Consider the following 15,937-nt stretch of genomic DNA (forward strand, 5'->3'; position numbering starts at 1 on the left):
TGATAACTTGAGGCTTGAACCACCAACCATACAATTACAAGTCAAGTTCCTTAATCACTGAGCTACCACTGCCTGGTCTTAGTTAAGGGGAATGGCATCTGATGTGGTCTTCTGCTGCTGTAGCCCATTTGTTTAAAGGTTCAACATGTTGTGTGCTCAGAGATGCTCTTCTGCATACCTTGGTTGTAAGGAGTGGTTATTTGAGTTACTGTTGCCTTTCTATCAGCTCAAACTAGTCTGGCCATTCTCCTCTGACCAGTTCATTGGATATTTTCTTTTTCAGACCATTCTTTTTCAGACCATGCCACATTCAAAGTCACATAAATCATTTTTCTTCCCTATTTTGATGCTTGGTTTGAACTTCAGTAGGTTGTCTTGACCATGTCTACATGCCTATATACAGGTGTACCTGGCCTAGGTTCATATATATATATTTATACACACACCCACCCACAGACACACACAGACACACACACACACACACACACACACACACACACACACACACACACACACACACACACACACACACACACGAGTGTATAGTGTATACAATAGTGTAGAAACAGGACATTTTGGACAGAGGTCCTTCATCACCAGTACAAGCAAAGTCCTTCTGAATTTCATGGAGGTAATATATATTTAAATCATAATATTAATTCCAAGAGCTTCTAAAGTTCTGAAAGTGTGTATTTTTTTTAAGTTTCCTATCTTGTAAAAATATAGAAACTACCAAAGCACCTATTGGCAATGGAGACTGGTATATCCTTATTGTCCATTAACATTAAAATGCCTTGCCACTGGAAAAAACAAATCCCTAATTCTGATGGTCTGAAGTTGTTCAACAAAAGTATCTTGGTTTCTCCAGCGTAAAGCTGATTACATATTTTAGAAAAAATACAATAGACAATATCTGCAGTAAAGCATAAGGAGCAATTGGTGATGATTACTTTTAGTGGCTGTGTTAATACAACAATACAATCTAGAGACGTTGCAGGATACAATACCACAGTTACTATATGACTGGTTATTCATCTCATGCTTGATGAGCATGTCTGATGTTTTTGTTTCATCTCTAGGAGATCAGTAGAGGATCCTTAAAAAGGGATGTGGTCTCTGAATCATCTTGGAGGACTCCTTGGAGGAGTGTTTAAGTATATTAGCCACCATTTTACTTGTAAGATAGTAAGTGAACACCAAATGAATTCTTGTTGTCTTAACAATGGCTTGTTTAAGATGTCAGTGCATCTGTTTTCTGAACAGGTAAAACTTGAGGAAAAGTGTCATCTATGACTTCCTAAAGAAATCCACAGTTGGATCCACAGTCTTCTCACTGCAAATATTTTTAAGTCTTAATAGCTGTAAGTAAGGGATGGGGGGTTTGCAGCCCTTGGAGTGTGAAAAGATGTATTACAAATAAGAATAAGAGTCAGTAGGGTTATAATAGATAGTGGTATTTAAACGAGAATTTTCACACTTAACTGAAACACCCAAAAAGGTTATCCTCATGCTAGAAAGTGATATACATAGCTGGGTGGAACTTGGAGAAGGAAGTATTATTACAGCACTTCAAATGTGCATTTAGCAGTACCAAAAATTTCATCAATGTATCTCAGACATACTGTGGATATGCATCTCAACCATATTCTATTCTGTGTACATAACACATATTCTAGAATAGACTCTTTTATTTAGCAGTTATTAGACTATTAGAATGAGACTAGTTAGACAAATTTTCCTCAATAAATGAACATCCTCATTTAAAGCAGATCTACTCATCTGGAAATACCCCCTGGGGGCAGGGTGGGTATGGGTGAAAAATGTGGCAAGTTATAGGAAAAAACACTTTTGTATGATATTGTACAATGAAAAATAAGAGCTTTTATTCCTGTCATACTTTTTAATGCTTTTAAAATTATTATTGACATTTAAGGTTATTCCGGTTGTTTGGGATGGGGAGGGTGAATACAGGGAAGAGTTTTAAAAAAGAGTACATTCATTTTGATTTTAATGTATGTCTGAAACTTATTTTTGTATAAATACAGCATTAAAAATACAAAGAATATGTTTGTATGTTAAGAGTCTGTACAAAAAAGTATGACCTTTTGAGATCTATGACCTGTCCAACTTGTTTTTGCTGAACTTTTCCGATGTTCTCTTCAAGGATTGTATTGCTTTGGGGAATGTATTGTTAACATCAAAGGCTGTAGGTATGTTGAGATGAGCTCAACAAATGTTGGGATAGAAGTGACCTAATTTTAAAATTGCGCATTGTGCAACCATTATCCTAACAGCTTGAAACTGATATTGTATTGAAGAATGCTGCAAACGCTCTTCTCTCTACAGGAATCTGCCATGACCTGTAATTATGTAATGATGACACTATAATTGCATGAATCCTAATTTAAACCCATTAGAGAGAGATCATAATAGTTAGTATGCCACAAAATCACACAGGGTATACCCACTAGTCATATAAATATTCACTTCAGTTTGTTTCACAGGTCTGAGGGTTTTAGTGATGATGTCAGGACCGGGTGTGGAGGTAGGGTAGAGGGGGCAGTGGAGTTAAAGCTAAAGCTACTGTAAACGAGCTTCACAAGGGTTCGCCAAATAACCTTGATATTTCAGAAAACGAGAAATGCACACAGGCACTGTAGTAAGTGGTGAAAAACAGAGAACACACATTTTTTTTCTCTTACAGCTTCACTCTACCCTATGGCAAACCCAAAGGGACATTCACTGCACATACACATCTGCATAAAAGTCTGTTACATATGTCCCCCCCCCCCCCCCACTATAATTATAAAAGTGACTACCATAGCCCTGCAAGCGTGTTGGTGCATGTAGCACCCTCCCAGTGCGAGACAAAACTATCCCAGTGTATATTGATCCAGACCGCTGTCCCACCCCCACTCACCAGTACCGGATGAGCTGGTGATATGTCAGGGGAGGGGGTCGCTGCGGAAGAATGAGAGGGAATGGAAGGCTGGGACAGCAGTGGCAGGGTATATGGTTTCAACCTGTCATGGTGAACCACCTGAAACCATATCCCCAGGTCCAGGGGATTGACCATAGGTCAGTCCCATTTAACCCTCAGAATCCAGCACCTGCACCACTTGATTTGGGCCCTTCCAATGGGGGGCCAACTTAGTGTGACTCTCCTTAGGGTTATTCAGCCAAACCATAGCACCCGTTGTGTACCTGTGGTGCTGAATGCCCTCATTGTGGTACAACTTTTGTTTTTCATGAGCCTCAGTTGAGTTCAGTCTGGCAGCCCCAAAGGCCTTTTCCAGTTGCTCCACCAGGGACGACACAAATTTGGCATGAGAACCAAACCCCCAATGCTCCAGAACCTGGGGAAACACAGGCACATCCACCGGAACCCGCACTTCATGTCCATGCATGAGATAGAAAGGGCTGATGTGAATGCTGGAGTGCCTGGAGGTGTTATAGGCAAAGGCAACTTGCTAAAGAAAGACATCCGGTTCACCCCCATAGGAAAGCAGCTGGTCGATCAAAGTTCTGTTGTGCCATTCCACCTTGCCATCTGATTTTGGATTATAGGCTGCAGTGCAGTTATTAGGTGGTGATCAAAATCAGAGGCTTGCAGAAATGAAATAGTAGGTGTCTTTATTCTTAATCCAAGAGTAGAAGAATCCAGAATTATGATCAAATGAGAATGTAATGGGAGAATCATGAAGAATAAACAGTCTGAGTCAGAAAACCAGAAGAGCAAACACAAACAATCCAGGCAGAATATCCAAAAAAGGGGGCAGCCAAAAATTCAATATCGGAAAAACAAAGTCAAGGTACAGTACACAATAAGCCAATCAAGAAATAACGCTCAGTATGCTTTCAGAAAACTTATGGCAATACTTCGCAGTGAGTGGTAGTTCTCAACAGTTTTATATACACTGATACTAATGATGTACAGGTGAGTACTCCATACTCCGGTGATGCTGATCTGATTAAGCGTCTTTGGTGGAGTTGTTGCCAGGGAGAAGAACGGGTTGCTGGGTGTTGTAGTCTGCTAGGGAATCTGGCGTTATGACAGCAGTTCTCTTTACTCCCAGAAGCCAGCAGAGGCATTGGATCACCCCTGCTTCAAACTGATGGCCTTGACTGCTGTGCAAAGCTTCAGGAATACCATGCAACAGTACATAATCTTCAAACAGCCAATTGGCCACTGACTCTGCTGTTTGGTTAGGGAGTGCATACAAATGAGCAAACTTGGTGAAATAGTCTTCTACCAAAAGAATATACCTTGGATGTCACTGGCAGCTCCAGGATGTGTGCCACCACTCTCTGTAGAGGATGTGTAACAGTCGATAGGAGCTTTTCGTTTCAGCACAGGGGACCTACGCACCTGACAGTCCTCACACTGTTCACACCAGCATCTTATGTACCTCAGCATGGAAGGCCAGTAACTTACATCTCGTCCTCTCCCAGATAAGCTCTGCTGAAAAATTGAGCAGACGTGGGCCCCCCATGGAGATGTTGGAGCAGATGAGGCACAAGGGCTCGGGGAACCACAACCTGCACCTGTCTCTGTCCTGCCAGAGACTTAAACACACTCCAACACAAAACACCATTTATCACAGACAGGCGACTGAACTCTGTCCATAGTTTATGGAGATTAAGAGAAGACCCTCATATATGTCAACGTGGTGGATGCTCATAGCTCCCCTTGACCCAAGACAACTCCCTGGCAATATCTAAGTCCTCTCATTGCATTGACCATATTTCTGAGCCATCATGTGAGATACTTTTTAGGTACTCAAAAGCAGCCACACACTCATCAGTCTATTCAAAAGGCACATTTTTCCCAGCTAGATGATGTAAAGGTGCAGCATGCTATGCAAAGTTTCTCACAATACACTGGTAGTAAGAACACAAGCCCACAAAGGCTCTAACATTCAAGGGAGATCAAGGAGTGGGCCAGCAATTTACCTTCTCTGTGTTCTTTGGGTCAGGTTGGAGACCATGTCTGGAAATGACATGACCCAGGAACACCACATGATCTCTGGCCAGGTGACATTTCGTAGCATTGAGTCTCAGCCCAGCAGACTGTATTTTGGAGAAAACTTCCTCCAGATGGACAAGGTGTTCCTCAAATGTACGCCTGTAAATCAGAATGTCATCTAGATAGACCATGCAAATATGCCACATCAGCCCCCTAAAGATCAGTACTATCATGCGTTAAAATGTAGGTGGTGAGTTCGTAAGGACCATTGGCATGGTCCTTCAGTGGTATAGGCCCTGTCGTGTGGTCAAGGCCGTTTTCTCCCTGTCCTCCTCGGCTAACTCCACCTGCCAGTAGCCAAGTATACTAAATCAGGATGAGCCCGAAAGACCATCCAGGGTATCATCCACTCAGGGAAGTGAATGAGAATCTTTGACCGTGACCGAATTAAGTTGCCTGTAATTTATGCAGAATCTCCACTGCCCCCTTTCTTTTTAACTTGTACCACTGGGGAGGCCCAGGGGCTGGATCTCTCTTCAATGACGCCATCCACCAACAGACCGGCCACCTGACACTCGATTTCAGCTTGTTTCCCCGGAGATGTGTGATATGCACGCTGTTTAATGGGGGGATGATCACCAGTCCTAATCAGTCTGCTTCTTCCAGTATTTCTATTGGCTACATTAAAAATTCTTGCATAGTTAGCTGCATTCACTGCTGTGTGGTGACGGGAGACTCATCCAGTGTGACAGGTAGGGCATAAGAGGGTGAAGCCACCATAGCAATATCAGCTGGCTGTGGAAGGAAAGGTCAGGTTCTCCAAGGTGATAAAGCTCACCCAAATGCACTACCTGTTTGAGCATGACGTCTCTTATAGTAGTGTTCAAAACATGGGCCACCGCAACACCATTCCTGACGCTCATCACTGCATGTACAATTACCACCCTCATGGACTCTAGCACATTGGGCTCCAAGTAACCCCTCAAAATTCAATGCGGTCAGATTAACAGTGCTGGGAGGGCACACATTAACTGGCACAAGAGCCTCACTAAGGGGGGAATAGACAATGTACTGGTCAGACAAACATTACAGCACTCCACCACAAAAGTGGCATGCAGGTGTCCCCCAACTGTAGAACACCCACTTCCAAATCTAGCCATGATTTTTCACTAGGAAGTCCAGGCCAAGGAGGACAGCCTGAGTGGATTTCCTGAGGACATGAAACACATGCTGCCACATCACTGACCCCAACCTACAAGCCAGAGTCATAATGCCCAATGTATCATTTATAGCATGTGAGCTCAGATAGGTTTTGATGATAGGTTGACTACGTAGGGCTGGAACTGACATACGAAAATCTGCACTAATATGTGAAACAATTGCCCCTGAATCCACCAGCATTGAGACCCCTGTGCCTTCCACCACTCCTCTGACATATGAAGTAAGATTTTCCACGCTCACCTCGTAACAGTCTATTCCAGCCGTGTGTGTTGGAAAATCTTGGTATAAGTGGCCCATTGATGAAGAAGCTGAGGTCTGGGCCCTAATATCAGCTACATCCCATTTCTCTGATGAGAGGTGTTGTGGACAGGTTGTGGTGACAGGAAATGCCTGCTGGCATCCTGGAACACCACAGATACAGTTGCAATGGGAACAAGAAGGCAAGCGAAAACCATGCCCCCTTTATCCCAGGCTGCAGCCTACAGCCTCCTGTTCTCCTCTTGCATCTCTTTCATCACCAATCTCATTGCATACATTTCCTCAGTTAGAATATCAACAGCTCTCCTCAGACCCACGCTATCTGACACCAACTGCACAGCCACTTTCTCTCCGGTAAATAAACTGTTGGGATGCATACTCACACCATCTGCTTTCAGAGTTTCTCTGGCATTCTCACACCATCCCACTATTATCATTTGACCCTCAATGCTGAGTCCAGTCCTGCAAGAAAATGCCGAAAATTTCCTCCCTTTGTGCCACTACACCATACTCTGGGAATGCTTCCTGGACCAGCCTGTTAATATCAGCATAATAGCAGCATAAACTTCCAGGCTCTCATGGGGTGCACACAGACGGGCAGCGAGGTTGCCTTTAAAATGGTCCATAAACTGCTTCTGTCCAAAAGCCTCATTAAGCCATTCCTTGACTGCCACATAGTCTGAATGCACAGCTGCTGGAAGACTGTCCCATAACAGAAATGCAGCTCTGCCCAAACGAGTAGGTAGGATTGTCACCAATTCAGAGTCATACTAGTAAGTGCTTTGACTGCAACTTCAAGATGCCTTGCCCAGCTCAAAAAACCTCTCCAGTGAGGAGGGCAGGCAAATTAGTCTTCAATCTACCTTGAAGAGCACAGTCTTTGGCTCTCTTCGAGCTATACTTGCACATGCTGTCGTCTTCCAGCCACGTTACTGAGCATCCTCCCTGGCCAAGCTAAGTTGCTAACTATACTGAATGTGCTAAATTGCTCAAAAGTAGCACTAAATAAACTAAAGTTCATTTGTCCAAAATAAAGTGAACAGTCATCGCTGCCACCAATGTAACCAAACTTCACAATTGTTCACCTAATAACCCTGATATTTTAGAAAATGAGAAATGCACATGGATACAGTAGTAAGTGGTAAAAAACAACTAACGAACTTCTTTTTTTTTTTTTTTATCTTACAGCCTCACTCTGCCCTATGGCAATCCCAAAGGGACATTCATTGCACATACACATCTGCATAAAAGTCTATTACACTACTATAACAAATGGCAAATTAATAACATTTTGGCTGTAACCAGTGTTCTGCAATGTTTCACAGGGTATTTATTACATGTATAAAAAGCATTCAAAAGAAAACAAATGGTTCAGTATGATTCTGTTGTTTTTACATATATTAGAATATATTAGGTATATTCAGCAGGTATGATTGTATGCACATGCATATGCTTACAAAACCGTCTTTTGAAGGGAAAACAAGTTCCAGTACGTGACAGTTAGATAGCCAGGAGAGCACTTATGTTCTAGCATTTGTTAACAATACCAGTATGTTGTAGCTAGTGTAAATATAATTATTAGACATTATTAGAAATAACAATTTATTACAGTCACCATTTACAATTGGAGGTCTTATTCCATCTGTTGGCATGCAATTCTGTTTTCATCAGTGGTCAATTCTTCACAGCTGTTAGCTGGACATATGTCTTTGGCTGACCATGAATTTGAAACCAGCGACAGCTATGCCACTATGATGAAAGTATTTATACTGTGTTGAGAATGACCCACCACCCAAATAATATTCAATCAGCAGCGGTTCTGTGGTGAGAGAATGATCCGTGATGAGTTAGGTAGTGGATGGCTGATGACTATGGCATGCTATCAGACAGTGTTAGAAAGGTAAAATGTATTTCACTACAAATTACAGAATACATGCTCTTAATTTGTAATGTATTCCATTACATTACAAGACAATGTTGAAGTAAGCCAAAGCATTTAAAATATAAAAACACTAAAGGAGGCTAGAACAACTGAAAGAGGCTATGCCTAGACAGAGGCTTGAACCAGCCATGAAACTGTGGAAACAAGGGATATAAATACAGAGGCTAACAAGAACTAACAAGACACAGGCCATACTAATGAAGGGTATAACAGAATAAAAAAGCAAAGAGCACATTGAAAAAAAAACAGGAATTAAACCAGGAAACAAAAACAGAAGACAGGGTTTCTAAGGTCACATGGATGCTACGGAAGGGCCAACTGTGACATTATTATTATTGTTGTTTGCAGAAGACATCAAGGTCAAGATCTATATACAAGACTGACCAAAAATAGTTGGGGCATAATAAGACAGTATGTAGGCAGTAGAAGAGGATTATAAAAAGCTAAAATTTCATGCACATCATAAAACACTAAAAAGGCACTTGCTTTATAGAAGGTATTATGGCGTGATTAGATCCAATCAATCACCAGCAGTGCCTCACCAAGACTGATTTGGCCCTTCCCAGGCAAATCCCTGATTATTAATGTGTTGTTTTGGTTCGCATCCAGTGAGTGCTCTCTGAAAAGCTTGTTTCATGTTCAGGTCACTGAAGTCGTGTTTTAGGTTCAGTGACATTCATCATTGAGTGTCTAATGGATTTAAAAGGAATCCAGTACTGTTGTTCAAAGAACTCTGTTTAGATTTAAACAGAGAAAGATACCTTCATAGAAAGAACTCAGGTATTATTTGATAAGGGAGTGCTCTCTACTTCAGATTGAACATCCAAGTTCTTCTAAATCCTGTATTCTCAGATACCAAGAGATCAAGAAATTGATTGCCCATGGACAGAGATCTGCAATATCTCTTTAGATTGTAAAAGTCATAATTAGCACGTTGTTCAACATCCATTGCCACAAAGCAGATTTACAGATGTCTGAGTCCAAGGCCCCAGTGGGCAAGCCAAAGCCAACAATGGCAAGGAAAAACTTCCTAAGAGCCTTGAGGAAGAAACCTTGTGTAGACTCAAGACTCAAATTGGGGGTGGGCTATCCTCTGATCAACACCACAACCGCAACAATTTAAACAATAAAGAACAAGATAAGAACAAATAACCAATGGAAGCATATTTTGGGTTCTTGAAGTCTTAGTCTGGGTTTGATGAGTGTAAGTGTGTCCAAAACCCATCTGGTTCAAGAATAACCCAGGAACAGCTGCTCAAGATGGCCAAGAAGTGGTGTGAGATGGTTTTAGACGGTTGAAGATCAGAGTTGAAGATCAGCAACAACATAACTCCAGCAGAAGATGTATCTCGGCAGAAAGAAAGGATAGATTATTAGGCAAGGGGGTGGTTTCTAGCAGGTTTAGCAATGGCAGCACTGTTAAAAGGATGGAGCTAGAAGGCAACAGAATCACAATATCCCAGTTTACCATAACTCTCAATGCCCCTGAACCCTTAGATCTAAACCTTTACCTAAGGTGAGATATATTAAATAAAATGCCTGGCTAAACAAATAGGATTTCATTTCAGCCTAGCCTTAAATGTTGATACTGTGTCTGAGTCTTGAACATTGACAGGAAGCTCTGCCCCCTGTGGTAGATTTCCTTATTTTTGGTACTAATAAAGAGTACCAAACTTTTTTTTAATCTAAGCAGATGTGACAAGTCCATTCAGTGCTTTGTAGGTCCTTATAAGTATTTTATAAACAATATGAAATTTTACTGGGCGCCAATGCAGTGTAGCTAAGATAAGAGTAATATTATCAAACTTTCTAGTTCCAGCAAGAACACTGGCTGCTACATTTTGAACTAACTGGAGCTTGTTTAAGCACTTATTGGTACAACCAGATAGTAAGGCATTGCAGTGGTCTGGAAGTGACACACACATGGACTATCTTTTCTGCATCATGTAATGATAGTATATTTCTAATCTGCACCTCTAACCTGAGGTGAAAAAAGGCAGACCCACAAATATTATTTATACGAACTTCAAACAATAAACTGAGATCCTTAATTACATGGATAAAAACATGGTGTAATTGGGAGACTATTGAGACTATTAGTTATTATATAATCAGACATCTTACTCCAGGGTGCATATGGGCCTAATAGGAGCAATACTGTTTTGTCAGGATTAAGTGAGAGAAAGTTTCTCAGCATCCGGTGTCTAATGTTCTTTGCACATTTCCCTGTAATATAACTCATATTTGTCCTTTTGTTTCACTGAGGCATATAACTAAGTGTCATCAGCATAGCAATGGAAACTAGCACAGTTTACAAATAATTTCACTTAGAGGTAGCATGTACATATATAAATGAAAAAAGAAGGGGTCCTAGAACACATCCTTGTGGGACACCAAAATTAAAAAGTCTATGCTGAAAAGGCACCATTTATGTTCAAAAACTATGATCAACTAATTAAGGTCTAAACCAGAAAAGAGCAATTCCATTAATCTCAACAACATTTTGAGTATATCTAGTAATCAAGATCAAAAGTATCAAGTGCTGCACTGAGATCAAGCAATATAAGCAGAGACACAACCCTGGTCAGAAGCCAACAACAGGTCATTAACTACTTTAATCAATGCTGCCTCTGTACTATGATGAAGCCTAAACCATGACTGAAAGACTTCATGTATCTGGTTCTGATAGAAGTATGAGCTTTGCTTCTGAGCTATATCTTATTCTATGATCTTAGAAACAAAGGGAAGGTTTGAAATTAACCTATAACAATTAACGTGTCAAGGTTAGCTTTCTTGATCAGTCATTTGATAACAGCTTAATAATTTAGGTAGAGGTGATATTCAGGCTGTTGGACAGGAGTCAAGGGCTCAATGCCTTAATTGACATGGTTGTTTTGGTCTCTATGTAATTGCCTGATGCCACATTGATATTTTAAATATTATCTCTAATGTTTTTAATTTTCTCACTGAAAAATTTCATAAAGTCATTACAATGCTGTACATTACAATGATATGATGTTTGAATCTGAACTTTGCTGTCAGTTTTATTCCTACTTAGTTGTCCTAAAAATCTAGGATTATTTTAGTTATCTCCTATTAAAGTAGAGAGATAAACTGTTTGTGCAATAAGTGCCTTTCTATAATTAAGAAGTCTCTCCCTCCAAGTGAGCAGCAAGACTGCTTTTGCTGCAAGTTTATTCAGGCACCAATTGTGTTTTATCTTTTGATAGGTAGAGCTTTCACTAATTATTTATGTCTGTTATTAACAGAGTTGTAATTGGCAGTCTGTTGAAATTCAATATTTTCTGCCAAATTAATCACATTTCAGAAGCCAGTGCTGGTTGCCACTCTAGATACCTGCTAGCTATAAAGATAACAATCACTTTTTGTGTGCTTTTCTTCTTTTTTTTTTTTTTTTACTGGATATTGGTAAGAGGTGTAAGGCATTGCAACTGAAAAGAATAGAAAAAACAATGACCTTTTGTAATTGTGTGTTGTGTTGGCCTCAAGTAGTAAGCAATTGGTTCTGTTATCAAGCTAATGTGTTTGTGAAAATTTGCCATTGATTAGCTGCGTGCCATTTTTCAATTAGCCTGATCACATGCAGCACCATTAGCTCGCAGAAGAAAGAAGAAAACTGGAGATATGGCACTGAGTTCCTCTGCTCAGTGAAAAAATTACTGAAAAATTACATGTCCCCAGATATTTAAAATTTCTAAGCTCAAATGTCTCCACCTACTCTCTGGCAATTCCCTTCCACTTACTGGCTTTACTCATGGTTATTGTGTTAAATAAGTTATTTCTTTGACTTTGGATGGCTGTGAAAGGAAGGGAGTGTATTTTTTCTTCTGTATTCCTCTGAACTGTGGGGGTGGATGTGCTTCATTCCATGTCTCTTAAGTCTGTTCTCTTGCTGAGAGCAGGAACAGGTCACTGATCAGTCCCTGCAGTGGTATCACTACCTGTTTTGCTTGCATCTCTCGCTTTACTGTATTCTTTACTTTTATCAATTGTGACGGCCCAGCACTCAGGCTGTATGATGCTCCCTTTCCACAGAGGTGACTGTTGGCTTGGGTCTGCATAAAGCTGGATGCTACTCAGAGGGGGAATATCATTTTTTGTTTTGAAGGGATGCAGAAGGATTTCATAAGTATATCAGCAGTGCTTCACTTTATATGTCCATATCTGTTGCTGTCTACTGTTGGGACTGAAAGTTAGCCTTGATTTTTAGTGCAAAATATGATATAAATATGACTGTCAAGATTAATGGATGAGTTTATATTAATAATTCTTTACTGTCTTATAGACTGGTACATTTTAGTGCGTTCATCTGTTTTACTGTGTACTCAAAAATATAGTAGATAAAATTCTGTAATAATTTTAAAAATCTAGAATGTTTTTTATTAGAGTGATAAAACAAGAATGATGCACCCCAGGGAGGTGCATCTTTCTGAACCTCTGTATAGCTCTTTCCAAAGTGCAGCTGCAACATAGCCAAACAAGAGTAACAAAGCAAAGATCTGACCCAGCCACCCATGATTTGCCATGAAGAACACCAGCATTTCAAAAGGGCTGTACAGGAAATGTGAATTACACATAAACCAATGTTTAAAAATATTTTTTCCTTTGTTCTTTTTTACATGGCACTATAGTTAGTGTCAACATCCCCCTCTTTCAGTCTGTGAAAATTTTGATATGTTTAATCATTTAAAAATACTGTGCCTTCTAGCATCTACATTGTTGTCAGTGCTAGCACAGCATTTCACCAGTCACATTACTGCGTGCTCAAAGCCTTACCCAAGACTGGTTGCGTTGAAAGCGATGCTTGGTGTGGAGGTCATGTCTTGAAAGCCACCCTAGCAAAAGCCTCTGAGTGTGCTGTGAGACAGCGACCTCATAACATGCCTCTTTGTTTTCTTCCCTCAAGCCCAGTCTGACACTCATTCTAACCATCCCTATTCGTCTTTTACATTCAGGTCCCAGAATGCACTCTCAAGATGAGTCTGCTTTGGAAGGATAGTGGAGAACAAAGCAAAGTCATGAAATAACTTGGTTTAAATAACTACTGAAGTGTAAAGAAGTGTAACCTTTCAAAGCAAAACCTTGATGCAACTGCACTTGCAATATCTAGCAATTGTCTTTTTGCTTTTATAAAAATACACTTTCTTGAGCTTTTGTAATTGCTGCATTGGGGGTTTCACATATGCCATCAATAACTGCAATAACTGGAGGTATATACTTACACATGACTGCTTACAAATACATATTCTAGATATTTTTCTCTGATGTTTACTTTATAATACTTTGTTTCTCATGTGTCAGCTAAATGGCAGAGCATTAAAAATGTTATGAAAAAGGGAATGCTGTTTAAGTAAAGGAATGGATTTTAAAAGGCTTTCTGTTGTCACAGAATGAATCCATAATATTGGCCCTGAAAACCCAAGTTTTAAGAATCCCAAAATTACAAAGTCAGTGTTACAATTTTGAAGTATATGAACTGCTACTGTTTGACATCATTTTAAAATGCTTCCACAAAGGCTGAGGCATCTTGTATTTTGCATGGTAATTTGGTAAGGTCCATGTTGCACTTTTGGTTGTAAAAGTATTTTTGTTCATTTGTTATTGTGCCACACCTGTGGGATAGTGTAACATTGAGTGGTAAGGAGGTAGACACGTGTGGGAGAGATTTATTATGGGTAAATCCAAAATCAGAGTCGTTAAAGACATCCAGGGTCAAAGAGCCAACACGGCGATACATGATTAACAAAAACACACCGAGGGAAACAGGGGAAGCAGGCTATAACAGACTAGGGAAAACTCAGGGCTAAGAAATACGAAGGCTAGAATACACAGAGCACAAACCAACACATTCACAATCACATAAATGCAATAAAGCCTAACATATTCAATCATCAATGAACAGCCAAAACACTGGGATCCAGACAGGGTTTAAATACATGAACTTCATACTAGAAATGAGGGACAGGTGTGGAAAATCAAAAGAGGGGAGGAGAAAATGAAACCATGGAACGGAACAAAAACACACAAGACTTTGCATGACTTTGTTTATCGCAATATTTAAGAGCTTTGATTTGAACCATATTGTTTTGTAATTTGGGGTAAAGTCTTGTTTTTCTTTAATAAAAATGTATAAGTTGCCAAATGGGGCTGATGTAAAAGTGATAAATTACTTAACAGCATCAGGGAGAGAGTAATGCTCACATATTACACAGCATGATCACCTTCATTAATCCAAGACCAGTGATATTCAGCTAGTCTCAATGTATAACTTTTTGTGAATGCACTGGAAATGTAATAATTTTAAGTTTAAACACCCCATAATATGAACCTTTGTGTTAACAGATACGAGATCCGAGACACTCATCTGGTTGAGGAGAGTGTCCTGGAGACCCTGAAGATCAAGGCCGACTTCCTGACCTTTAAACCCCGGCCTTTCAACATGCGCGAATTCTATGATCGGGCTGGCCATGACATCAAGGAGATGCTCCTGTCCTGCTACTACCGAGGAATGGAATGCAGCCCCGAAGACTTCAAAGTGGTGAGTCAGCACGTCCACGGCCGTCCCTCTCAGCCGTCCTCTGCTGTGGGGCTGCCATAGATATCTGAAGAGCTTATTTTACCTACAGGAACCTTATTGATCTGCTGTTTAGATGATGCAGTGAGAAAGACACTCTTAAAAGATTCCAGTTTTGTTTCCCATCCTGTTGCAATGCATCTCCTTGTCAGGTTTTGTCCCCTGTAGCTTAATAGAAGAAGCTGGAAGCTGAGAAATATCCCTCTATTTCTGTCAACAACTGTCTGTTCTGCATTTTTTTGGTTTGTGGTATTTTCTTTGTGAGGTTTATTTAGGACTATTTGGTCATTGTTGATTGAGGCTGCATTAGAAGTCAACTGTTTCATTTGCATTCTGTTTGGTGTCGTTTCTTGGAATTAAAATCGAATGCCATAGCCACTTTTAATTTAGCTTCTGGGGCGATTCAGATGACCTTGTAGAAATGATTTCCTTTTTAAGTAAAAATGGCCTTGGCTATTAAAAGAAAACAACAACAACAACACAGTGTCACTGGTCTTGCCACTATTACACGGCTTTGCACTGTTGTGGGAGTATGAAGCATGTGCATGCCTCATCTAATATGAAACCTTTAACATTTCCATGCTAACAGCACTCGGTGCCTTTGCTTGACATTAACTGCAAAAATGATGGGCTATTCTCAAGGTTGTAAACAAGATACTTGCAGCTGCACAGTTGCGTCATGACTGCCAAACCAAAGTACGCAAAGTACCCTTCTCTGATAATTTAGCCTAGCAATCTGGACAAAGAGCTATGCAGAGAGCTGAGGTTCCTAGCTGTGTCATAATTGTCCGTCAGCCCTTCTTATTCTTCATGCATATGAAATATGTGAAAATATAGTGGCCAGAAAGCAGGTTATTCAAGGTCGTCATATTGAAACTAAGATAAGCTTCTCAGTAAAATGCTTAATTTTAGGCACATTTGAATTTCTATGTAAGTCATGGGAGGGTCCACATTA

General features: G+C 40.2%; 1 protein-coding gene across 1 annotated transcript in view; it reads left to right on the forward strand.

Moving 5' to 3' along the window:
- asic1b (acid-sensing (proton-gated) ion channel 1b) overlaps positions 1-15,937 on the forward strand; it is a 157,389-nt gene that overhangs the window by 15,333 nt on the left and 126,119 nt on the right. The window contains exon 2 of the mRNA XM_035520621.1: positions 14,751-14,946. Within this exon, the coding sequence (XP_035376514.1) occupies positions 14,751-14,946 (196 nt within the window). The remainder of the gene's footprint in view (positions 1-14,750; positions 14,947-15,937) is intronic.

This window comes from Electrophorus electricus, chromosome 20, assembly GCF_013358815.1.
Source record: "Electrophorus electricus isolate fEleEle1 chromosome 20, fEleEle1.pri, whole genome shotgun sequence".
NCBI lineage: Eukaryota > Metazoa > Chordata > Actinopteri > Gymnotiformes > Gymnotidae > Electrophorus > Electrophorus electricus.